The sequence below is a fragment of the Canis lupus genome, chromosome 1 (genome assembly GCF_011100685.1).
Source record: "Canis lupus familiaris isolate Mischka breed German Shepherd chromosome 1, alternate assembly UU_Cfam_GSD_1.0, whole genome shotgun sequence".
In the NCBI taxonomy this organism is placed as follows: Eukaryota; Metazoa; Chordata; class Mammalia; order Carnivora; family Canidae; genus Canis; species Canis lupus.
This window is the reverse complement of record NC_049222.1, coordinates 9,431,462-9,455,425: the sequence shown is the minus strand read 5'-3', so window position 1 is coordinate 9,455,425 and position 23,964 is coordinate 9,431,462. Positions and strand designations below refer to the sequence as shown.

Here is a 23,964-nt window from a genome sequence, read left to right as displayed (position 1 = left end):
CTTGCTAGTAATAATACACAGAACAAAACTGATTCAAAATTTACTGAACCCTAAATACAACATAAATCACATCCATTTCTAATATCCTCTAGGAGACAGCATGACGTAATAACCAGAGCACTGCTCCTGGGAGTCAGAAGACCAGATGCTGCATTTCAGTATGCATGTTCTGGTCTAGGCCAGGGGGAAGAGCTGTGAGGCACATTTATTAGCTATGGGACTTAGCTGCAGAGTGATGAACACACACACACACACACACACACACACACACATCTCTGAAAGAGTGGGAACCACAGTCTAGTAGGGAAAACAACAGACAAATAGAGATCATTTATGACACACAAACAGATGTACGGTTAACAATGAGAAGAGTTCCAAAGGAAAGTAACAGGGCGCTATGAGAGAGTACTGTAGAGTAAACATAAGTAGCTTGAGGGGATCAGTAAAAGATTGTCCTAAGAAGTAGTATTTGGTCCGACTTTGATGAATGAAAATAAACTATACATTCCAGGTATAAAGGTGCACTGGCGCAAAGTGCACAGCCTTTTTAAGAAAACGGAGAAGTCAGTATGGCTGAAGATGGTAGAGTGAGGAGATGGGAGATTCAAGTGGGGGTCAGAAGACGCAGGGACCCTCCATCACCAGCACTTCTGAGAAAGAACATGACATGTCTGAAGCCACCCAGAGCCAGGATCTCTTGTGCTTATGAGGTAAGCAGCCGGATGAGACAATGAGCAGAATCAGAGCCACAGCAGCACAATGGAACAAGGGCAATTATGTTGTACAAAAAGGGAGCATTCCATAGCCAACTTCTTTCCAAATTAATCTGGGAGAAGAAACTATTCGAGTAGAGCCAGAGCTGTCTACTTTAATTACTTCAAGGTAATGCTGTCTCCTATGATTACCAAACCGAAAGCAAAACTACTGAAACTACTGTATTCCTCCTCTGTTCCCCTTTTCCCTTTGCATCAGTCTGTAAAAATCCAAAAATAAACTCACAATCTTTGACGACAGTGTTCACACCGACTAATACTGAACTACCACACACCTCTCTCTATAGCAATAAGCAAAGATAGAAATGTCACCGGACACAGAACATGAAAAAGCAGGCTCAGGAGCCAGAACAAATATCCTAAGTTTGAAAATAACATGGGAACCTATTAGAGCATTTCTAATTTGTATTCTTAATCAGATTCAAAAGCAAGAAATCACAAAGACAGGAACTCTATGTACGCTACTTCTCATACAAAGAAAATGAAACTTGAGCAAAATTTTCCCATTTTTAAAATCTAAAACCGTATCTCCATCCCACTTATCATGAAGTTATGAATGAAAACAAATGTGACAATACCTATGATTTCTCCACTGAAATCATTATAAATTTACAAAACACCTCCTCTTAAAACTTACATGGTTAGGCCTCTTAGAATTTTGGTAGTTTGCATCTGAGACCCTATAGTTAGCTTTTGTTTTTGCATCTATAAATACACTTACTTTGCTCATCATTTTTGATCATATGCCAGTGGTGTGGTGCCCATGTTTTTGTCACAAGTAAAAGCAGCCTCAAACGTGGTGAGGAGTTGTATCCCAACTCCTATTACAAATTCAGCTCCTAATATAGCTTCTTGGTTATTTCTTCTCATTTCCTTATTATCTAGGCTCTGCTCTTCTTGTCACTTCAGTTCTAACTAGGAAATCTTTTCTAACTCATCTTTGTTTCCCATACAAATATTTGCTCTTTGTTAATATTAATGTCTATTCTTATGAAAAAGAACTGGCATTCAGGTCTTAAAAAGCAATAAAATTATGAAAGAGAGCTTAAGATTTCCCACAGAATCAGATTTAAGAAATCAATTAAGGAAAAATCATGCAGAGTGATGGAGAGTTGTATATATACGCTTGTTACCGGTATCTCCCAGTTCATATAAGAGGAAGCCATCCACAGTCAGGTAGTTCTGAAACCTCTCCCTGTTGATCCAAGATGACAGATCACCATCCTCGTATTCTTAAAAATTAAACAAAGCTAATAAGTTATATGCAAATAAGAGTTTAAAATGTTTATAATGTTCTAATCTAGCAATATGTATAAAATGCCTTGACACAATCATAGTCTTAAATTCATAAAATTAATTTTTAGAGATCTATTCTAAGGAAACAATGAGACGTACAAAAGGATTAATACACAAAGCAATTCTTTACTAGAACATCATTAAAAACAGCACAAGACAGATAAATAAAAATATAGGAAATAAGTGAAAGACCCTAGATAAGAAAAAATTTAAACAATTTTGGTACATAATGAGGAAGACTCATTTATAGATTCTTTTTAATTAATAATTAAGTGGTAAAGCAGGTTGCAAAACAATACTACAGCATGACTGTAGCTTTGAAAACACAAAGTATGAAAAAAAAACAAAAACTGACAGAATGATCAAATGAAGGAGAACATTCCTACCAAATGGCTATCCTGGGTTGACATTTATCCTTGAATGGTGGCAGTATCGTAACTTATTACAATTTTTTTGCTCTTCTCTATCTTATGACATTTCTTCCTCAGCTTAGAACCCTTTCTCATATGTAAAACTAACACATTTAAAGCCATTGTATTTTAGCCTTTTTCCAACATCAAATAATTCTCCTGCTAAGCAGATAAAAAACATGTGTAATATCAAGAGAAATATTATGTCCTGATTAGAAATATAATTCTGAAGTAACTGTGAACAATTATTATAACTGCATAAAAAAGAAGCTAATGTAAAAGGCTACCAATATGTTTGGTGGAAGACTGGATTTTAATGATTTCTTGGAAAATGTGCTTTTTCTGTCACTTGCATTGCTAAACAAAACATTTTCAAGTTACCAAACCTATAAAATAAGTGACATAACACAAATCTGAAAGTATTTATGGATTTGGACTTACAAATTAGAAAAATAAGCATAAAACTAGGAGTTGAGTACGGGGCCACAATCTCTATTCCAGGTCAAAAGCAAATGTTTTAAGATTGCACCAAGTGATATATCTGAAATACAGAAAATAAACTATCCTTCTAAGTCCCGACCCCAAAGCTTCTAAACTTCATGACAACAATTAAACATTAGAATAAACATTCAAGATAAATTCTGTGTGTTATCTGAAGACTTTGGGCAGGTTCTAAATACTAACTGCTGCATGTTAAAGAATGATGGTCCCTCACAAGAGCTACAGATACTTCGCCCATCTTCTTGTGCACTCGAGGGAGGGCATATCTGAAATGTGGAGAGAAGAGGAGGTGCACTTTCTTAGCCATGATTAAAGAACATATTTAATCTAAACAGATATGATCAGGCTTGTTCCAAAAATAAAGTGGCTTTCTGAAGTGTTAATAAACTCATAGGAGAACTAGAAGAGGAGATCTGAAAGCAGACACTTGATTATACTATCAATTATTTTAACTTGGGGGAGAGAAAAAAACCTCTTTAATCCTTTCACTTGTAAAATAGTAAGAATACTGATCTCAAAAGCATGGTTTTAATGACAAAATAAGACAATATAAACTAAGTGCTTATCATTCAAGCAGTGTAGTAATCAAAGAGCAAATGGATAGAATCGGTGCAGATATGCACTATTTTCTTTCTCCTATTTTCATATATCCAAGTTCCTCTTCACTTCCTTTTCAAGCCCAATATCTAATACAATCAATAAGTATCCAGTGAGCAAATGAATGAACCTGTGATTTAATTATACATCATCTTATCTAACACTCTTAATTATCTCTTTCATAATCTCAGGACACTCATCTGCCTATCTACCCTTCCAGATTATGGCAAGGATAAAATGAAAATATCACGTACATAATTAGTATCCTGCTGCATAAAATATAACAAATAGTAGTTGTTCCACTACAGCAAAAATTAAATTCACATTTATTTAAAAATAATGAAAAGAGGAGATTTTAGAAATGCTGTCTTCATGATTGTTAAAATAATTAAAATATTCATTTTACTAAAAAAAAATCAGAATATTCCTTTTATTAGATATTCTATTCATTGGAATTATTTATGTAATCCAAAGTTTACAGCTCTCAAGTAGTTCTAGTTTCTTTTCTGTTATAAAATAACATTCTACAATTTTTCTGTAATGAATACAATATTCCATATCTGTACTCTCCAACATAGTAACAAAAAGCCACACAAGGGCATTGAGTATTTCAAAGGCAACTAGCAGAAATAAACTGAAGTGTCTAGTTTATTAAACCATAACTTAGAAAGTTACAAAGAAGGTTATTAGGCATAACTTTGCATTCACTTTTGCTTTTGGGTAGGCTATATGGTATCTAATAGATGTTGAGTTTCACTGTTTCCCTTTGTATTTAAAATTTCTCTTCGAGCCCCTATGACTTTGCTACACTGGCCTGAGGTACCTCATTGCACAGTTTGGGGATTGTGGAAGTAGGTATTTGATGATGCCAAGAAATTTTTGTGAATTTTATTAAGTATTATAATAGCAGGTAGTTATTTTATTGAAAAAAAAAAAGACATCTTTTAAAAGATGCATAATGAAGCACCTGGTGATGAAAAACCTCTGGGGTTTGCTTTAACATACTTCAACAAACAAAAAAATTGTTGAAGAAAATATGATAAGATCTTGGTAATTGTCTAAACCCGGATGATGGGTACATACATAGGATTTTACTATTCTAGCCATCTCTTTATTTTTATTTTTTTAAAAGATTTTATTTATTTAGTTGAGACAGAGAGCTACAGAGAGAGAGCATGAGCAGGGGGAGAGGCAGAGGGAGAAACAGACTCCCCACTGAGCAGGGAGCTGACAATTCCAGACTTCAATCCAGGACCCAGAGATCATGACCTGAGCTCAAGGCAGATACTTTAACTCACTAAGCCACCCAGGTGTCCCAGCAGTCTCCTTATTATGATGTATGTTTGGCATAACAAATGTAGACCAAGTATTTAATATTTAACTTCATTGAAGAAATGCTGACTAGCTGGTGAGTGGTTAGGGGGAGAGGGAAGGAAGAAAGAGGGAGAGATGAGGCTAGGAAAGAATATAACCCCCAAGGGGCCTTGCCACTACTGAAGGAGTTTTATTTCTTTACCTTTTTGTGAGTCTAAGATGTTAGATCCCTTTTTTTATACGAATAGTTTTGAATGTTTTAAAATAACAGCAATTGCATAGAGTTCATGTCTCAAAAGTCAAATGACCTGACCAACCCTCTCCAAAAAAATCATTGTAGGCAGAACCCAGAAAACACATTAGATGTTAAAACTAAAGTTGAAGGGGAAAAAAAAATCTGTCATTCAACTAATGGGAAAGGCAAAAAGTAGTTGCATCTACCAAATCTTTCATCAATACCTAAGTCCTATAATAGCCACAGTGTTTTAATTTTAACATGTTTTACATGAGTTACAACTTTGGAACTTACCATCATAAATAAAGTAAGTTTCATCTTTGAAAACAAGCACAGCTGGCATCTCCTTCAGTGTCACATACTGCAAAAATCAGATATGTAAATACTTTGTATCATTGAAAAAATTTTAATTGGTACTATGATTTCAAAAGTATTGAAAGATGCCAGAAAAAAAACCATGAGAACGAAACCATTATAGTTAAAAAGAGCACAGGCGATCCAACCTCATCCAAGGACAGGTTTATCTCTTTATACATCTCCTGGCCCAGTGCTGTTTGTTAGTGTGAAAACCACAGAATATTCTTAGAGTTGGTAACAGACCCAAAGATATCAAAGAAGTTTAGTAGGAGACACACTTTGAGGTGGCTAAGGAGCAGTGGCTAAGGTAACAATCAGCACTGGGTAGGTTTGAGTCCTTCCTCAACATTCCTGGGCTCTGTGGCATGGACTCCATTGCTATCCTGGGGAGTGGGCTTCATTCTCTGTGAATCAAGGAAACGGAGTCTCCACCTCACCACAGAGTTAGGGAAGTTAGATCCACTAACATACGTGAGAGCAAGTTTAAAATGTAAATTGGCTTTAAAATGGGAATTTGTAATGGCAATTAATAATATATTATTTCAGAAGGTACCTGCTTCTTATACCTGTGCTGTAATTATTTAAAAATACTAAAATTATAAAGAAATCAGTTTCCATACAGAAGAGATATAATTGGGTGAGCCATATAGAATTATTACATGATGTGGTAATAAATGAAAAGTAACAACAAATAACCAACTGATAGCTAATAAAATAAAAATAACTGCCAACAGGATAAAAATAAAGATGGCTGTCCTTGAAGTATGGAGAAGACGGGAGGCATACTTCAGGTAATTAATATACAATGATCTCTTACATGACTACTAAAAAATGGTACAGCATCACAAAAATAACTATTTGAAAGTCAGCAGTAAAGCTTTTAGGTAAGGTTCTATCATCAAGTAAGTCTCTCCTCATCTGCTCTTGGCAACTCATTCACAAAGGTGCCCTGGAAGTATTTTAGAGCATCCAGCATGCCTCTCTTTCAATGCTGGAGTTGGCCACATCATAACATTACTACAGAGATGGAATCTTGCAGCTATTAATTTCCACATATTCTGAATCCCTCTTTCTCTTGCTTTCTGTTCCTTAAACTTACTATCTTATATTACAGTTGTTTGCAGGCTGTTTTTCTCCATTCACCTCTAAATATCCTGAAGTCAGAAATTATGTCAATTCATCTTTATATCTCCTTAACATACTTACAAGGGCTTTCATAAACACTAGCTGTAAAGCTAAGGAAGCTTTGCATGACCAAACATTAAAATTAAAAATATGGGTGGGGGGGGGATATAAAATCATGGGTTTTGTCCTTATTTGAAAATTCTCTATGGGAGTAAAAATCCTCATATTACCCTGAAAGAACACGGACTCCCCCTTAGCAGACTTTTACAACCATATACACAGAACTATAAAAGAGATGACAAATATTGAGATTTGCAAGAATAACTAAGGAACGTTTGAGGAAACTAGTAGAGAGGTCAATAATAAAAAACAACACATAATAAGCAAAAGTGTGCCCACATAGCAGATACTGTTTATGCTCTTCCACACAGATGTTCCAGGCTCCTAGAATTCTGATCTAAGACATGTGTCACTACTCGAGGACTGGGGTGAGTGTCAGATGGTGTCAGGGTCCAGGACGCAGGTGCCCTCTGGTGCACTCCCAGTAAACTGCTGGGACAGCTTCACAGGAGAGGGTACAGTGTACATTCTCACCTCTCATACTAACATTGGGTTTTGGAGAAGAGAATGGACTAAACGGCCTGGGCCTAGAACTAGATTCCATCCATTCTAGACCTTCACATCACACTGAGAGATCTTAAGACATTTTAGAATAGAGCTTCATAACCTTTTGAGGCATCTATTTGAGAATCTAATGGCAAATATAGCTCTCCTCCCACCCTATCTTCTCTTCCCCTTCAAAAGAAATGCATACACATAAAATACTGCAAATAACTTATGAGACCAAACTAAGTAAACCTAAAAATGAGTTTAAGCTGACCAGATCTGTCTGAAGTTTTCCCAAGGAACTGAAAATCATTTCAGAATACATTTATAAGATAAACATTTATGAAAAAAAAAAGATAAACATTTATGTACACATTGCAAGAAGCACTACACATATATATTCTAGGTGATTCTGCAATCTTCTTAAAAATATTTAAATATTAAAAAATGTCAAAAATTAATCAAATGTGTAATATGAAATAACTTTGTGGGAAAACACTGTTTTGATTTTTTGTAACCTATACTGATTAAAAAGAAAAAGCTTCCCTTGACAATTAATTTCATGTTTCCTGTCAGCTATTGCAATTTCTCAGGTTCCTTTCTCAGGAAAACTTTTCCAAAGAGAAGTCTATACCTGTAACTTACAATTTCTTACCTGCATTCTCTCAAATGACACCAATGAGGCACCTGTACTTCTTGTAAAACCACCAATAACCTCCATGTGTACAAGTATCATAGTTACTTTCTTCAACTCATCTCGATCACTTTCCAAGTATCTTGTACAACTGATCCTCTTTTTAAAAGTATTTATCTTGGCTTTCCACCTATCTTGTTTTCCTACTCTCCAGCTATTTTCCTCTTACTGTCCTTTGCAATCTTTAGGTCGTGGGCCCATTTATTTGCTTAAAAATTTGCATCCCATGTCTTAGAAGTTTATAGAGCCTTAACGCCAGACCACTATATCCAGCTGTGAATTTGATGCTTGTATCTGGATGTCTAACTAATATGCTGAACAGGCTAAAATGACCAATTCAAAGCTCTTGATCATTCCCACATTCCCAAACTCGTTTCTTCTGCAGTATTCCCAAGCTCATAGATTAACATTACCAATTACCCAGTTGTTAAAACCAAACACCAAAGAGTCACCCTTGGTTCTTCCCTGCTCCTCCGGGTCAGTAAGCTCAAACAATTCCATCTCTAAAAAACAACAATGCTTTCACTTTTCCCCCCATCCCTTTACAAACCTCCAAGCTCAAACTCTGCAGATTACTTCAAGAGTTCAACTGATCTCTCTGGATCTATTCTTCTCCCTAACCAATTCATTCTGTTCTCAGCAGAGAAATGTCCTTAAGATGAATGTCGGATCAAACCCTTCACTAACTTCAACCCATCACATGCATGGTCATGACCTGCAAGGTCTTCACTGGTCTCTGCCTACTTCCTATCTATCTCCTTTCTCAAGCCACATCGGCCTACTATCTATTTCTCAAATATGCCAGCAGTGTTCTTATCTGTTCCCTGTTTCTAGTTTATTCTGGGCACAGATCTTTGCATGGCTCCTTCACATCATATATATCCCAAATCAAATATTTTCTTCCCAGACAGACATTTCCTGATCAACCAATCCAAAGAAGTCACCTACTCTCATGCCCCTGCTATCACAATGCTCCTTTACTTCTTTTTTCATGGCAGTTATATCCTGTTTACATATCTGTTTACTGAAAAATACTATCCCAGTCCAAGGACCCAAAAGATGTAACCTGCAACACTAACATTTAGTACACTTCCTCTACCCATGAGAATGTAAGCTCCACCCTATCAGGACCCTGAAAGATCCTACTTGTCATCAACTATTCAGGACTTAATACAGGGCATGGCACATGATGAGATAAGCAGCATCTATAAATTAAGAGATATAAATACATTAACCATTCCATTACTTATAAACCAATTTAATAGTTTGAGTTCGCACTTACTACCACTGTTATTTTAAAAAGAATAAAAATCAACATAATAAACGTAATTACTAAATGCTATGAATCCAGTGGTATTTGCTTATTAACAATAAGCAATCTGGGTGCCAGAAGTAGAGATAACATGTTTACTGTTTCTACACATATGACAGTAAATAAATCTGATAAATATAATCAAGTAATAACTTAAAAAGTGGAATTAAGTCATTAAAATCCAATTTTAAACATTACCTCAGGAACCACTTCTTCTGAGGCAGAAAAGAAGTATGTATATACAATTAATTCTGAAGCAGCATCTATGTATTTCTCCTGTGAAGTTACAAATAGAAAAGAGGTGACTTTTAAACATTAAAATCAGAATTCATTCCTCATTAAACATTCAGAGAAAGTAGTATCATCCTCAGCAATATCATACCAATTTGATGCCATAAGCATTTTTAACGTGAAAAGATGATGGAATATAAGCAGCAAATGAAATATATGGTTTCTAAAGCAAAAAGACTACTGATACTTAATATTTTGACAGTCCTCTAAATAAAGTGTAATAGAAGCTCAATTCATATTAATTTAATTTGATAGTTACGGGAAGATGCACATATATAAACACACGCATGCAAAATGATCTTCAAAAAGTTTACATTCAGACTGCACTCCATAGTCACAAAGAGCCAAAAATGCTAAAAAGTAAGCACAATCTGAATAACCCTGTCAGTAACAAAAGAAATACTAAAGCAAGCATCATCTGTTTTATGAAGGCAAACACAATAGAGGGCAAATAAGAAAGTGTTTTTGTTAGAAAAATGCTTAGATTGAACTAAAATATTTCCAATAAGAGTGAAATAATTGAGTTTGGATCAAGTTTTGGGAATAGAGAAAACTAAATTACAATACATTTGTATTTGTGAATTTAAAAAATAAACTCATTTGATACCTTCAACGGTGACTCTCCACCAATGTAAACAAAAAATACACGATGTCTCTTTTGCACATGTTCAAACATTTGCTGACTTGGAAGCGGCCGAATTAGAGCCCTGTTTGAAAACAAAACAAACAAAAAACAAATCTGCACTTGAACATAAGACAGTATATAATTTACATCTGAAGTTACAAAGTTTTAATGTTGTATTAACTGCATTTTAAGTCATCACCCAATCTACATATATCTAATAAAAACTTTAGCCCATGACCACTACTGTACTCACATAATGAAAATAAAGTACCAATTTAAGCTATCAATTAAAAACAAATTAAGTTTAAAATACAACCCTTTAAAGAATACCATCTTAGTCAATATTTTGACAGGCAAGACAGACCTATAATCCATTTAGAGTCCTTAGCTAAAAACAAAATGATCCACAAGAGAATTCTTTTTTCCCTTTCATAAGATCATGTACAGTAACACACTGGAGTCCTATCTCAGAAAATTATAATTATACTATGTTAAGATTTATGGCCATTTAAATACTAGTTTTATAATACCCTATAGAGGTTAAAATCTAAATGTTTCACAAGTATATTATTCTTTTCAGAAAAAATAAAATTGAAAATGATAATCATAATAGCACATAAGCACCTCAAAACTCTATAGTTTTACTATACAAGATATTTCAAAGCCAAGTACAAGGAAGAAATAAATACATCAAGGTTTTTACAAAACATCACTTGCAAAATATTATTAAAAAACTAAAAAAGAGGCATGGTCCATATGATCAGATTTTTTATTCCACTAAATTTGCAAAAGAGTAAACACAGAGTTTGCAAAGGCAAACACATTTTCAAAATGCACAATTCCTTAGACGCATTGCATCACTCCACTCTGGCCTCTATTTTCATACTTCAGTAATTAACTACTAAGTGATGCAACCCCAGAACGGAGTCATGAAATTTCATTTGCAACAGAGTCTTCCCTAGTTACATCAGGAGAAGGCCATCATAAGCTTAAAATAAAACTCATTAAAAATTTCCAAAAATGAAGACTAATCTAATCACAGGGAATAAAGTACATCCCACCAGCAATTCCCTCATATAATATAAAGTCATCTCAAAATTTATATTCAGAAAGCAAATAAAATGAAATATGTAATTGATGAGAAAATACAGTGATAATTATATAGTAAGTTTTGCAAACTTGAATAAAGATCTTTCCTAATTCTGTGCCTTTTCTCAAATAATTTAAGCCATACAATGTCAGGCCACTCAACAAATCCATCCTGATATTTCAATTCACTTTAAAGCTATTTAAAGTATCAATGTATCCCATTCAAACTCAGAAGAAAGTACTTATACTTTCAAAGTTAATATAGTTTAACCTACTTTGATGAATGGTCTATCTATTTATCTATTTAAAGATTTTATTTATTTATTCATGAGAGACATGGAGAGAAGCAGAGACACAGGCAGAGGGAGAAGCCAGGCTCCCTCCAGGGAGCTTGATGCAAGACTCGATCCCAGGACCCGGGATCATGACCTGAGCCAAAGGCAGACACTCAACCACTAAACCACCCAGGTGCCCCGAATGTTCTCTTTAATAAGTTCCACATAATCGCACTAAATAAATTATAAGCACCAACTTTCTTTAGAGCCCCGCAAGATAGATGTAGATTAAAATACAAAATCATCACATTCAAACCAACAGGAAATGCTTATAGATTTCTTAGCAGTAAAAACTCAAGAGATCAGTAACTCAAATAAGTATGTGGGTTCTAATTATGTCACATTTAAGCAAAATGTGTAGTAATATCTCACAGATGGCATAAAGCAGCATGTGACAGATCAGGGAAAGTACTTTAGGTGTATCCAAAAAGAATTTTCCAATATCACAGGCCAGGGATTAAAGCCCAAGTCTATTCAGAACAATAATATTGTGGGGTTTCTTTTAAAAACTCCGAAATTAAGTAACAAGAAAAATAAGTTGATATAAATGAAGCGGTATAAAAACAAATTTGTAGTAAAATAAAAATTACAATTCATAAAAGGTTGTTAGAAGTAATCAAATTCTGAAAATGCATTAAAAAATCCACTAGGGGGGGATCCCTGGGTGGCTTAGTGGTTTGGCACCTGCCTTCGGCCTAGGGCGAGGTCCTGGGTTCCCAGGATCGGGTCACGTGTCAGGCTCCCTGTGTGGAGCCTGCTTCTCCCTTTGCCTCTCTTTCTCTCGGTCTTTCAGGAATAAATGAATAAAATATTTTTTAAAAAATCCACTGGGAGGAGCACCTGGTTGGCTCAGTTGATTGTCTGCTATGGGCTCAGGTCATGATCCCAGGGTCCTGGGATTGAGCCTGGCACGGGCTCTTTGTTCCAAAGGGAGTCTGCTTCTCCCTCTCCCTCTGCTGCATCCCCCCCCGCTTGTGATCTCTCACTTTCTCTGTCAAATAAAAAAATAAAATCTTTCAAAAAATAAAAAATAAATAAGAAAACTGGGGAAAATTTTTTTTCTACGTATGAAATGAATTTAATGTGAGATTAACAAATATATAATACAAGTCACAGCTCCTTTTGTTTCCTCTTTCGGTATGCTACATATGCCTACCTTTTGTCATAAATGAACAAATGTCATTTACGTTAAACCTAAAAACATACGGGTTCAATATGGTCTTTTAAAATACTTTTAGCTTTATTTTTATTTAATTAAGTAACTTTTTAAAGAGAGAGAAAGAGTGCACACATGGTGGGGAGGGGCTTAGGGAGGGAGAAAGAATCTTAAACAAGCTCCATGCTCAGCACAGCAACCACCATGGGGCTCAATTTCAGGATCCCAAGATCATGACCTGAGCCAAAATCAAGAGTTGGATGCTTAACCGACTGTGCCACCCAGGTGCTCCAAAACTGCATTTAATTTTAAAGTATTAGTATCTTTTTAAAAAAATATTTTTATTTACATTCAATTTAGTTAATATATAGTATATTATTAATTTCAGGGGTAGTATTTAGAGATTCATCAGTTGTATATCACACCCAGTGCTCATTACTTCATGTGCCCTCCTTAATGCCCATCCCCCAGTTACTCCATTCCCCCCAACCCCTCTTCCCTCCAGAGACCCTCAGTTTGTTTCCTAGAGTTAAAAATCTATTATGGTTTGTCTCTCTCTCTGATTTCATCTCATTTTATTTTTTCTTCCCTACCCTTATGTTCATGTTTTGTTTCTTATATTCCACATATCAGTGAAATCATATGATATTTGTCTTTCTGATTGATTTCTTTCACTTAACATAGTACCATCCACATTATTCCAAATACAAGATTTCATTCTTTTTTGATGGCTATGCAATAGAATATTGCTCATATATATATCTGTATATATGTATGCAATAGAATATATATATATATCCCATCTCTTCTTTATACATTCACCTGTTAATGGACATTTGGGCTGCTTCCATATTGTGGCTATTGTGGACATTGCTTCTGTGAAATGTAACCATATAGCAAAAAAGCCTTTCCTAATAAAAACTTACCCAGACACTCTGTGAGCAAACTCAATAATATCATCTTTAGTTCGTGGTCCTCTATAATTATATGCCAAGTCCCCCTTTAATCTTAAAAAGAAAAAAAAGGATAAAAGCTTAGATTATTTCAACTTAATAGTTGAAATAGTCTTAATAGTTAATGCTAATCACTATTGTTACATAAATTATAGTATGTAAAATAGTAAATGCAGAGTTGAGAAGTAGCATAACCATGTAAAATATAGTAGGCAACTGGCTTCAGGGGACCAACAACTTAGAATATAAAGAAAAAGGTTGTATTTTATTAAAACTACATGAAAATAGTTTATTGTGTATCTGATAGCTGCATTGTGTCTATACCTCCTGAAAAGTGTACGCATTCATGGTCAAAAGCTTGTCAAAGCATTGTATTTCTTACTATCTTCTCTAGTAAAAAAAAATGATAGAGAATTAATAGTATTTTGGTATTAAGAAAACAAATTTTAAGCAACACAACATCATAGGAACTTGAAATATGCTCCAAGATTACACAGTAGAACAATGCATAAAACACTTATTCTAGAAAATTAAGATAATTTTTCAAAAGTCTGTCAATGATGTGTCTAAATGAGATTTTTAAAAAATGTGAAAGTACAATAGACCATCTATGATTAAACAAAAAGAACAGAAAGGATATTCTACTTAACACAAGTAAAAGAGGCTGAGCAACATTTTTTAAAGCTAGGGGAAGGGGGAAGTCAACACAAAACCCAAGAAATTAAAAATTAAGAATAGTCAAATTTTGAGATTTGAGATTTTAAAACACCGAAATAAAGCTTACTTTATTATAAAAATAAGTTTTAAAATAATTCAACTTGCACATTACCAAAATAAGAATGAAACTCAAGAAATAAACTCAATAAAATGATTATAAGATAAATCATTTAGAATTAGCATACCATTTCTCCCAATTTACATACACTTTATATTAGACTTTGTCAACACTTACAGATTAGAATTAAATCCATCAATTTGATTCTCTTTCTTTCCTCTCTAATGAATTAAGTCTATTTCAATTATAGAAAAGTAAAACTTTGCTAGGAAACAGGATTCAGGTGATACAGCAGAATACACTCTTGAGCTCCTCAAGGGTAAAAGGGCTTCCATACTTTACAGCTGTACATCTTGTGTGCACGATGCCTGCCACGGTAAGCACTCAGAGCGCATTCGGTGAATTAGTCGTAAACAACACACTCACTTAAATACACAGAAAAGCAGGAAGATGCAGTCCCTCTCTCTTTGATCACATGCTGTACCTAGAAAGAATTGCTAAACCCAAATTTTCAATCCTTCAAGGAAGCTACCAGAAATTAATGTAATAAAACGTAAGTAGAGTGAACTAATAAAAATACACATATAAACATACAACACTCAACTTACAGCTTAATTGTTGGATAACCTCGAACTCCAAACTCTGAAGCAATGCCTTGATAAGAAAAAGAATAAATAATTCTAAATTTTTTTTTAAATGAGAAACTAGGTAGTAAACGAGCCTTTTACTTAAAAAAATATATAGATTTATACAAACTCATAAAAACGTCTTGCTTTTAAGTCTTAAAGAAGAATATAAATTCACACCCAAAAAAGGAAAAAACATGACATTCTCATAAAAAACAATTACTTAATAATACAACTTATGTCTAGCACAAAACACTATGACAAATTAAGAAATTAATGCCAAAAGAATAGTTAATATTTTATCTCTAAAGTCGTTATTTTAAAAGATAAATATATATAGATGTGTGTATATATATATTTAATGTGTGTATATATATTTAATGTATATATATATATACATACACAAACACACACAAAGTCTCACTTGTCATTTGATTTCATTTTCCAGAACAAATTTTTCTAGGTCTCACTGGTTCCTTGCAAAAATAAATAACATAAAAAAACAACAAAAAATCAAAGCTCATCATCCTTTTCTTTAGTGTTTTCTGAGTCTTGAAAGAACTGCACTGTATTTTAATTTTAAAAAGATAAACTGTATTTGCAAAATTACTTAATTTCTGCCATCAACACATGACCTAAAAGCAACCTTATTTGTTTTAGAAGTTTCTGCTTTTGTAATAACCTAGAATAATTCTAGTTATTTTTGAAGATTATTCTGAAGTCCTCACATTAATTAAAATGAGATATGGCATCTTTTTTGAAGGAAAAAGAAACAAAAATAATCAAATAGAGAATTAGAACTTTAAGAGGTATAGAAATCACTACTGCAAATTAGTATCTGTAACTACAGATTCAAAGCAACCAGGACAGCAAAGAAATGAACTGCATCAGGTAAGAGGTGATATACAGTATACTTATACATATACCAGTTTAAGTAAAATATAATGTCTTTATTCATATGATCTCTTTGTTAATTTTACTTATTTCAAGGACATTTTACCATGGTTGGATATAAGGACACTACTATATGTGGGATCTGGTTCACCAATCACTTTAGTAAACATTACTCTGGTTTCTTAGCACTGCCCAATACACAAGAATAATGACTAAGTAAATTTGTGGCAAAATAATAGTCAAAATCTCTCAGCCTTCCTTCGTCCCCAACAGTTTCTACCTTAAACATATGGAGAAAGGTGACTAGAAGGTTGCAGTGATCAACACTGGTTTTTATTAGAAGCAACACAAACAGTAGAGGTAACAAAAATAACTCAGTCCTGAAGATATAGGTCTTTAAAAAAAATAGATTTTGTTTATGAGAGACACAGAGGCAGAGACATAGAGGGAGAAGCAGGTTCCCTGTGGGGACCCCCGATGCGAGATTTGATCCTAGGACCCCAGGATCATGACCTGAGTCACAGGCAGATGCTCAACCATGAGCCACTCAGGCGTCCCTGAAGACATAGGTCTTGCTTCTGAATAGGTATGTGAACTTAAACCAATTACAGAATTTATTTTGCCCATCTCTAATGTAGGATTTAATTCTGTCAGAGTCTAACTAAAGACTGGTTATTGAGACTGACTTCTAAGTAAAAAAATAAGAATGATTTGGGGGAGGATTATGTGAGTAAAATATGTTAATGCCCCCCCTTCCCAAATGAAGAAGGCAGGAAAATATTAGCCCTTAATTACTTTCAATTAAGACTAATATAATTGATGGGGGGGAGGGTATCCCGCTATCAATTCTTTGTTTATTGTAAAGCTTATTTATAAACAAACCAAATAAAATACGCAATGAGAAAATACAAAACTTGTTTTGTGATTCTCAAAACAAGTTTTAGAGAGAAAATCCCAGCTCCACGTTTAATACCATCACACTTCATTTCCCTGGCCTCAACTTATTTGTAAGATGGAAATGTATAACTAACCCACTCTCTAGTACCTTGACTCTTTGAGCATTAAATTTAATTTCTGATAGAATTTCAATTGATGGTCACTCCTAAAACCTTAAACTTAGGTTTCCCCATGAAAACAATTGTAAAGGGATGCCTGGGTGGTTCAGTGGCTGAAAATCTGCCTTTGGCTCAGGATGTGATCCAAGGGTCCTGGAATCGAGTCCTGCATCAGGCTCCCCACAAGGAGCCTGTTTCTCCCTTTGCCTGTCCCTCTGCCCGTCTCATCAATAAATAAAATCTTAAAAGAAAACCCTGTATAATAATAATAATAATAATAATAATAATAATAATAATAATAATAATAATAACAGTAATAATAATATAAAAAGCACACAAGCAAAGCACGGGTTATAGACTTAAAATGATGTAGGCTAGGATTCTAACATCTCATTTACCATGCAAGCAGTTCTTTCCCTTCTGAGGACAGTACTCACCTTGCTCAGTTTATGGGTGGGATTTAAATGAGAAAACATGTGGAAAAGAATCTAAGAGAAAGCCTGGCACACAGAGATCCTCAAATGCAAAGTCCGTTTCCTATTTCTGTTCCAAATCTCACTGTTAGGTAATTATCTGCTGACACATCAGTGTGCAGATAATAAGAACTATCACATGTAAAATATAACTGACTTTAGCAGACCTTCAACTACACCTTGAGACAATTTTGTGAGCAGGAGAAAGGTGCTGATGTTACTTTTCAGGTAAAGACACTAATACTTCAGAAGATCTGGTAATGTGTTTGAGGTAGCAGGACTACGAATGAAGCTCAAGTCTGAGTTTAACTTTTTGTTCTTTATTTTTTCATATTAAACAACAACGGTTTGCATAGAAACCTGAGATCAATTCCTTCATAAATTCAAGAATCCATTTGTAACATGAATAACTTCTCTGAAATTCTGTAATTTTAAATGCTCAAAAAATGAACTTAAACATGAAGCTCCCTACTTCCTTCCTGTTTTCTCTTTGAAATGATAACAACCTGATGTTAAAGCTAGGCTTGGATATGAATTGTGGTGATCTCAAATTCTGGTCCTAATTCTGCCTCTAAGTTTGGTGTTTGAAATCACTGTCATTTAACTACCTGCTATTATTTCATCTACACAACAGGCTGGGGGAAGAAGGGAGCAGCTGGACTTGACATTATGTCAAGTCCTTTTTCAGCTCAAGATTCTACCTTTCTTAGTATTTCTGGAGTGTTACTATGTGTCTAACACAAAAAGGAGAAAAAATACAGCAGTTGTCCTCAACTGGGGGAGATTATGTCTCCAGGAGACTCTGGGTGATGTCTAGAGACACTTCTCATTGCCATCACTTAGGAGGACACTAGGGGGATGAGAAGATGATCAGAGATGTTGCCAAATATTCTAAAATGCACAGCAACCCTTCCCCTAAACAGAATTATCTGGCCAAAGTATCCTTCGTGCTCAGACTGAGCAACTCTGAAACATAGTCACTGACCAAAAAGGGCTTCTAATTTAGAAAAAAGGTAAAACTAACTTGCCAATATAATCTGTGAGCAAGAAATCAGAATATTATTGGCCAAATGTCATTCCAAGTTCACACATCACTGAGAAGTAAATTATGACCTTTAACATAAAAAATGATTATCACACTTATGTTGAGGAATAAACAGAATTTTAGTGGTTCCATATAGAAATCAGTACACCATTACAGGTGGTATCACACCATATTTTAACTTGCAAAAGAGAAACAATTCTGGTACTTGATTTTGGAAGGGATATGTACAGAACGAGAAGCTAAAATACGTATCTTTACAGTTTTTTTTTAATGTTAATTATAGCATTATTAGTTAAAACCATGCATCAAGAAAATTTTGATATAATTCCAAACACACAGGCCAGGGTAATCCATAATAGTTCAAATTTCTCTAGTTCAAGAATTCTATACCCAGAGATTTGCTGGACTGAATATGACGGCACGTGCTTCCAATCTCTGCACTTACGTGATTGAGAAATAAGCTACTCTCAGAGATTTTCTATACTTGATCACTGAATAATCCTAACCCACCTCAAGCCCAGTCCTATCAGTAACTATTCATCAGAATAATACTTCACTCTATGGTTCTCCAATTTAGATGTGCAGCAGAATTACCTGAAGTCCACGCTAAAAATATAGATTCTCATGACCCAGTCTCAAAGACTTTCATTGGGTAGGGCTGGTGTGCGTCTTCAGAGTCTAAATTTACATTGAACAGCCCAGGTAATCCTAATGCAGGTGGTCTGCAGACTAAATGCTGAGATACACTAATGCTGTAAATGCCTGAAAAGTGACCTATGGAGATGGATGAAATACATATGAAACAGACACAGAAAAATGTTGACAGTGAGTTTAAAAAAAAATCAATTTCTTTACCTGTTTCTACTAAAATTCCTGTAATGGAGCTTCCTTGAGGTATTTAAGTACACTTACAGAATTATATGTCTAAAATCTATGTGTCATCTCTAGACAGTAGTTTTCAAATACACCTTTTTTTTAAATACTAGTAAGATAATACTCTTTTTCTCCATAACACATAAAATATCTCCTTGATTCTATAATTAAAATAGAAAATGCATCTATGGCAGACATCAAACACTAAGTAACATAACAATTGACTTATGTCTATTGGTTATTGTTGTCTCTCTCTTCTAGAATATAATTTCCATGAGAGTAGAAATTGTTGTCTGTATTGGTGACTGATGTATCATAGCTGCCTAGAATGTGCCTGGTTCATTCTGGCATATAGTAAGGGCTCATTAAATACCCATTGAGTGAATACTGACTGTACAAATTTTTGACAAAAGAATGACTTTTCAATAGGCTATGTCTGTATGATGCAAGTAGTCCAAAAGATTTACAAGCAAGCATTACCAGGTGGCTTGGGAAAAGGGGTGGCGGGTTTAGTGCTGCACATCCAACGCATAAAGGATATAAAGTATAGAACACCCATCACAATACTTGGGAGAGGATCATTCTCATATATACCAGCTCCCCTATCCCTTTTCCCAAAGCTAGATGGTTTGCTTGAGAAAATGTGCTCTGTGTGGGCTATACAGGTTTCTTCCTCCTCTTAATACAATATAATATATAACACAATGCTGAGAGAACAACAAATCTATAACAACCACATATGGGAGGCAAAAATTAAACCTTTTAATAGATTATGAATAATGGGATGAAAAATAGTCCCATCATGAAGTATCTAAAAAACTACAAACCATATATGAAGTCTTAATGCCTATAAGAACGTTGTATTTTAATCTGAGCATTTAAAACATTTTCTTTTCTAAGCTACTCAGAAAGAAATCTTAGATATTTTTTCCCTAAACATAGTGTCACTTAATAGTGACATACATGGGTACTTACTACATACTGAATAGTAAGCTAATAAATTAGATACTATAAAAATAACTGACTTACTGTAAATAGTTATTATCATTGTAGCATCACATGAGTAGTTCATCATTAAGGTTTTTACTGATTTATTGGTACTAATTTTTTCATTGATTATTTGTCATCATGTACCCACACCCCTTTACACATTATTTTACTTTATGACTCCACTAAATGATTCAAATAATCACAAGAATTTGTCACGTTTGAGACTTTATTGTACTTGTTGGTTTATTCATGTTTTTCCTTCTATTAGACTAAGCACTTCCTGGACAAGAAGGATTTGTTTTGGTCTTCCTTTGATCTCTAGAGACTAACAGAGAAGTGAGTAAACACGCTGAGTAAATACAACGGACTATGCGAATGAATGTATGTACACGCAGGTAGAATCAACAAGACTGACACAAGATTGCCTAGACACAGAACTTATTTTCAGGAGCAACAGTTCAAAGCAATAATTTCTCAAACATTCCTAAAAGCTTATTTCAAGAAATCAACCCAAGCATTATTCTCTGTCTGCAGTAATTCTTGCCATTACTCTGGTCTCTCAAACTTTCAATGACTCATTTGTTTGACTGTGATTCCAGCCCTCATATCTAACTGTTCTCTAGTTCCCTGTTCCCAAACTTCAGTAAACCAAAAATGCCATAAACTCACAAGAGCTACTAACATGGAAACACACAGAAAATTAATTACTCTTTTTATATAGCCAGGAGTAGTGTAGTTCAGTAACTACACTAAGAATCTTACACTGTTACTTCTGATTATTCTTTGTATTACAGAGCCAGTCTATCACATCTGTGATTTCATCCTTGAAGATGTCTGTAAGGATCAGTTTCCTCTTCACTGTCACTACGAAGTCTGGGCTCCTACACCAACATGCATACAAAAGTTGAGTTACATGATCTTCTTGTCTCTAACTGCTTTTCTTTTCTATCCTACATGTTGCTGCCAAAAACAATTTTATCAAGTCAACTATCTTCTCAAAAATGTACAATATCTCCTAATTGGCAACTGTAAAATCCAAAACTTTATGACACAAGGGACCCCTAAAATCTGGTCTTATACTTCATGTTATATGCACTAGCCATTGTGTGAGGGGTTTTGAATATGAAGTGTTAATACAATCCACACAACCTTCAAGATTATTACTCCTCCATTTATAGACAGAAACTAAAATTGAGAGGTTAAGGCCTTCTCCAAAGCCCCAGAAGTAGCATATGCCAGATCTGGGATTAAAGCATAGGCCTGTCCTTTTCCAAAGCTGTATCCTGAACACAATCCTGATTTCCTAAAAAGAAATGTACATTATATAATTCTACTTTCTTCATCAATTCAAGGAAAAGGGAACCTATATGTATTGAATACTACAAGGGACTTTACAGGTGCTACATCATTCAAATCTCAAAAAAACCAATGAAAGACACACGATAATTAAATATTTACCAATGTGGACATCAAAGCTTAGAGATGTTAAGAAACTTTCCCCATGTTACATGGCAAAAGTAGCAGGCAGAAGCAGGATTTGAATTCAGGTCTGCTTTCTGAAGCCATGCTCTTTCCAAATTTCTATACTTCATACTTCTCTAAACTTAAGTTCTTCTTTTCTCAAATCCTTTAATATAGGCATTGGTAAACTTTTCTGAAAAAGGTCAGATAACAAGTAGCTTAGGCACTGAGGGAAAACAATCTGTTACAACTCAACTTACTCACTGATGCTTGAAGATAGGCACAGACAGCAGTAAACAAATGAGTGTGGCCGGGTTCCAATACAGCTCCCTTTACAAACGTGGGCAGTGGGCCAGATCCTGTCCACGGGCTGTGGTTTGTCAATCTCTGCTTTAAGACATTCTATCCTCTGCAACATACTTATTAAGCTCATTTTCAACTCTAAGGTTTTCTCTCGAATGTGAATAACTTTCCTGATCCTCCACTGTATTTATTCTACCTCACCTTGTAGGTCCCCGTTTATTCCTCTAATAGGTCATCTCTGGCTACTCAGACAACTCTCATTCTGAAGTCAACACAGCAACATCAACAGTTTAACACCCAAATTTCAGAAGTTGCCTCAGGTAAACAGAGTATCTCAAGCAGGCTCAATAGGAACAATGGCTTATACACCGTTAGGCACAAGATTAACATATACTGCATATTACACATTTGGTGGCTAATTCACTTAACTCATAAAGTATACAATCTTCAATTATTAAGATAACCTTAATTCATCTGAGCAAAAAATAAGTGTTTCTTCCTCCTACCTTGAATACTCCTTCACGTAATTAAACCACTTTCAGTATGAGAACAGTAAAAAAAACAATAAACTGAGAAAATGCTTACTAGAATAGGAAGTAGCATCCATCTTTCCAACTTTAACTGGAGAACCAATGCTTTTCATCTCAAGACCAACTTCATTCCAAATCGGTTCCAGTTTTTTACAATGGCCACACCATGGTGCATAAAACTTGTTGGGGGAAAAAGAAAAGACAGCCACTAAAATGTTGCGCTATTGTGTATAGCAATCTTAATTTTTAAAGAAATCTCTTTGATTAATGATCTGATGAACAGTCGTTTTAGATACAAAGTCTAAATATAATTTCCAAAGCAGTTTCATAATAAAAGGTAAAACACAAAACATGAATCTAATTATTTTAACTCCTAGCACATACCTCAACACTGCTTATTTTATTTTATTTTTTTTTTTTAATTTTTATTTATTTATGATAGTCACATAGAGAGAGAGAGAGAGAGAGAGAGAGAGAGAGAGAGAGGCGCAGAGACACAGGCAGAGGGAGAAGCAGGCTCCATGCACCGGGAGCCCGATGTGGGATTCGATCCCGGGTCTCCAGGTTCACGCCCTGGGCCAAAGGCAGGCGCTAAACCACTGCGCCACCCAGGGATCCCAACACTGCTTAGTTTAACTCCTAGCACATACCTCAACACTGCTATTACCTTATATTCATTTAAAATTACTGATTCCTATTTAAAACAGATATAATTTACAACAAAAACAGCTTTGCTTTAAAGTCAGTGTATGAAATCACCAAATACACATAAATCCCCCCCACATCCCAAAATAGTTCATGATGTACCTCAGTCTATTTCTATTACAAAAACCACAACACAGTAGGTACCTTTGCTGCTTTAAGCATAACCACTGGTAAGGCATGGGGGTCAGTAAAATGACTGGTTTGGCATAGGGACAAGTCAGGTTACTTAAACTAAAACTACAGTTCCTTTTTTCTTCAGGGCCACCAGGGCACTGGGGTGGATATAGGTTCCTCTAGTTAAATGGTGTAACAAACTGCTCGTTGTACTTTCATGGGTAAGATTTATCTACTTTTTTTTTTAAAGATTTATTTAAGATTTATTTATTTATTTATTCAGGGAGAGACGGGGGGAGGGGGGGGCAGAGTCATAGGCAGAGGGAGAAGCAGGCTCCACGCAGGGAGCCTGACATGGGACTTGATCCTGGGTCTCCAGGATCACTCCCCGGGTTACAGGCGGCGCTAAACCGCTGCGCCACCGGGGCTGCCCCAGATTTATCTACTTTTT

At 34.9% G+C, this 23,964-nt stretch overlaps 1 protein-coding gene and 1 long non-coding RNA gene across 4 annotated transcripts in view; one reads left to right on the top strand and one right to left on the bottom strand.

The window, feature by feature from the left end:
• The window catches only part of TMX3 (thioredoxin related transmembrane protein 3), a 44,469-nt gene that overhangs the window by 12,443 nt on the left and 8,062 nt on the right, over nucleotides 1–23,964 (bottom strand). For 2 of the 3 annotated variants that reach the window (XR_005353352.1, XM_038525827.1), the window contains exons 4-10: nucleotides 22,750–22,873; nucleotides 15,053–15,098; nucleotides 13,643–13,723; nucleotides 10,119–10,218; nucleotides 9,419–9,496; nucleotides 5,421–5,487; nucleotides 1,907–2,005 (exon numbers count right to left, since the gene is read on the bottom strand). Coding sequence is in view for 2 of the 3 variants with exons in the window: in XM_038525827.1 (XP_038381755.1) it covers nucleotides 1,907–2,005; nucleotides 5,421–5,487; nucleotides 9,419–9,496; nucleotides 10,119–10,218; nucleotides 13,643–13,723; nucleotides 15,053–15,098; nucleotides 22,750–22,873 (595 nt within the window). In the remaining variant the exon portion in view is untranslated. Of the gene's footprint in view, nucleotides 1–1,906; nucleotides 2,006–2,145; nucleotides 3,247–5,420; nucleotides 5,488–9,418; nucleotides 9,497–10,118; nucleotides 10,219–13,642; nucleotides 13,724–15,052; nucleotides 15,099–22,749; nucleotides 22,874–23,964 lie in introns of those variants that run through there. The other variant, XM_038525828.1, reaches the window with a different exon arrangement.
• On the top strand, nucleotides 735–22,951 carry LOC106557620. Its single transcript, XR_005353353.1, has 4 exons — nucleotides 735–882; nucleotides 6,218–6,274; nucleotides 20,669–20,736; nucleotides 21,195–22,951. It is a non-coding gene; the product is annotated as an uncharacterized LOC106557620 (long non-coding RNA).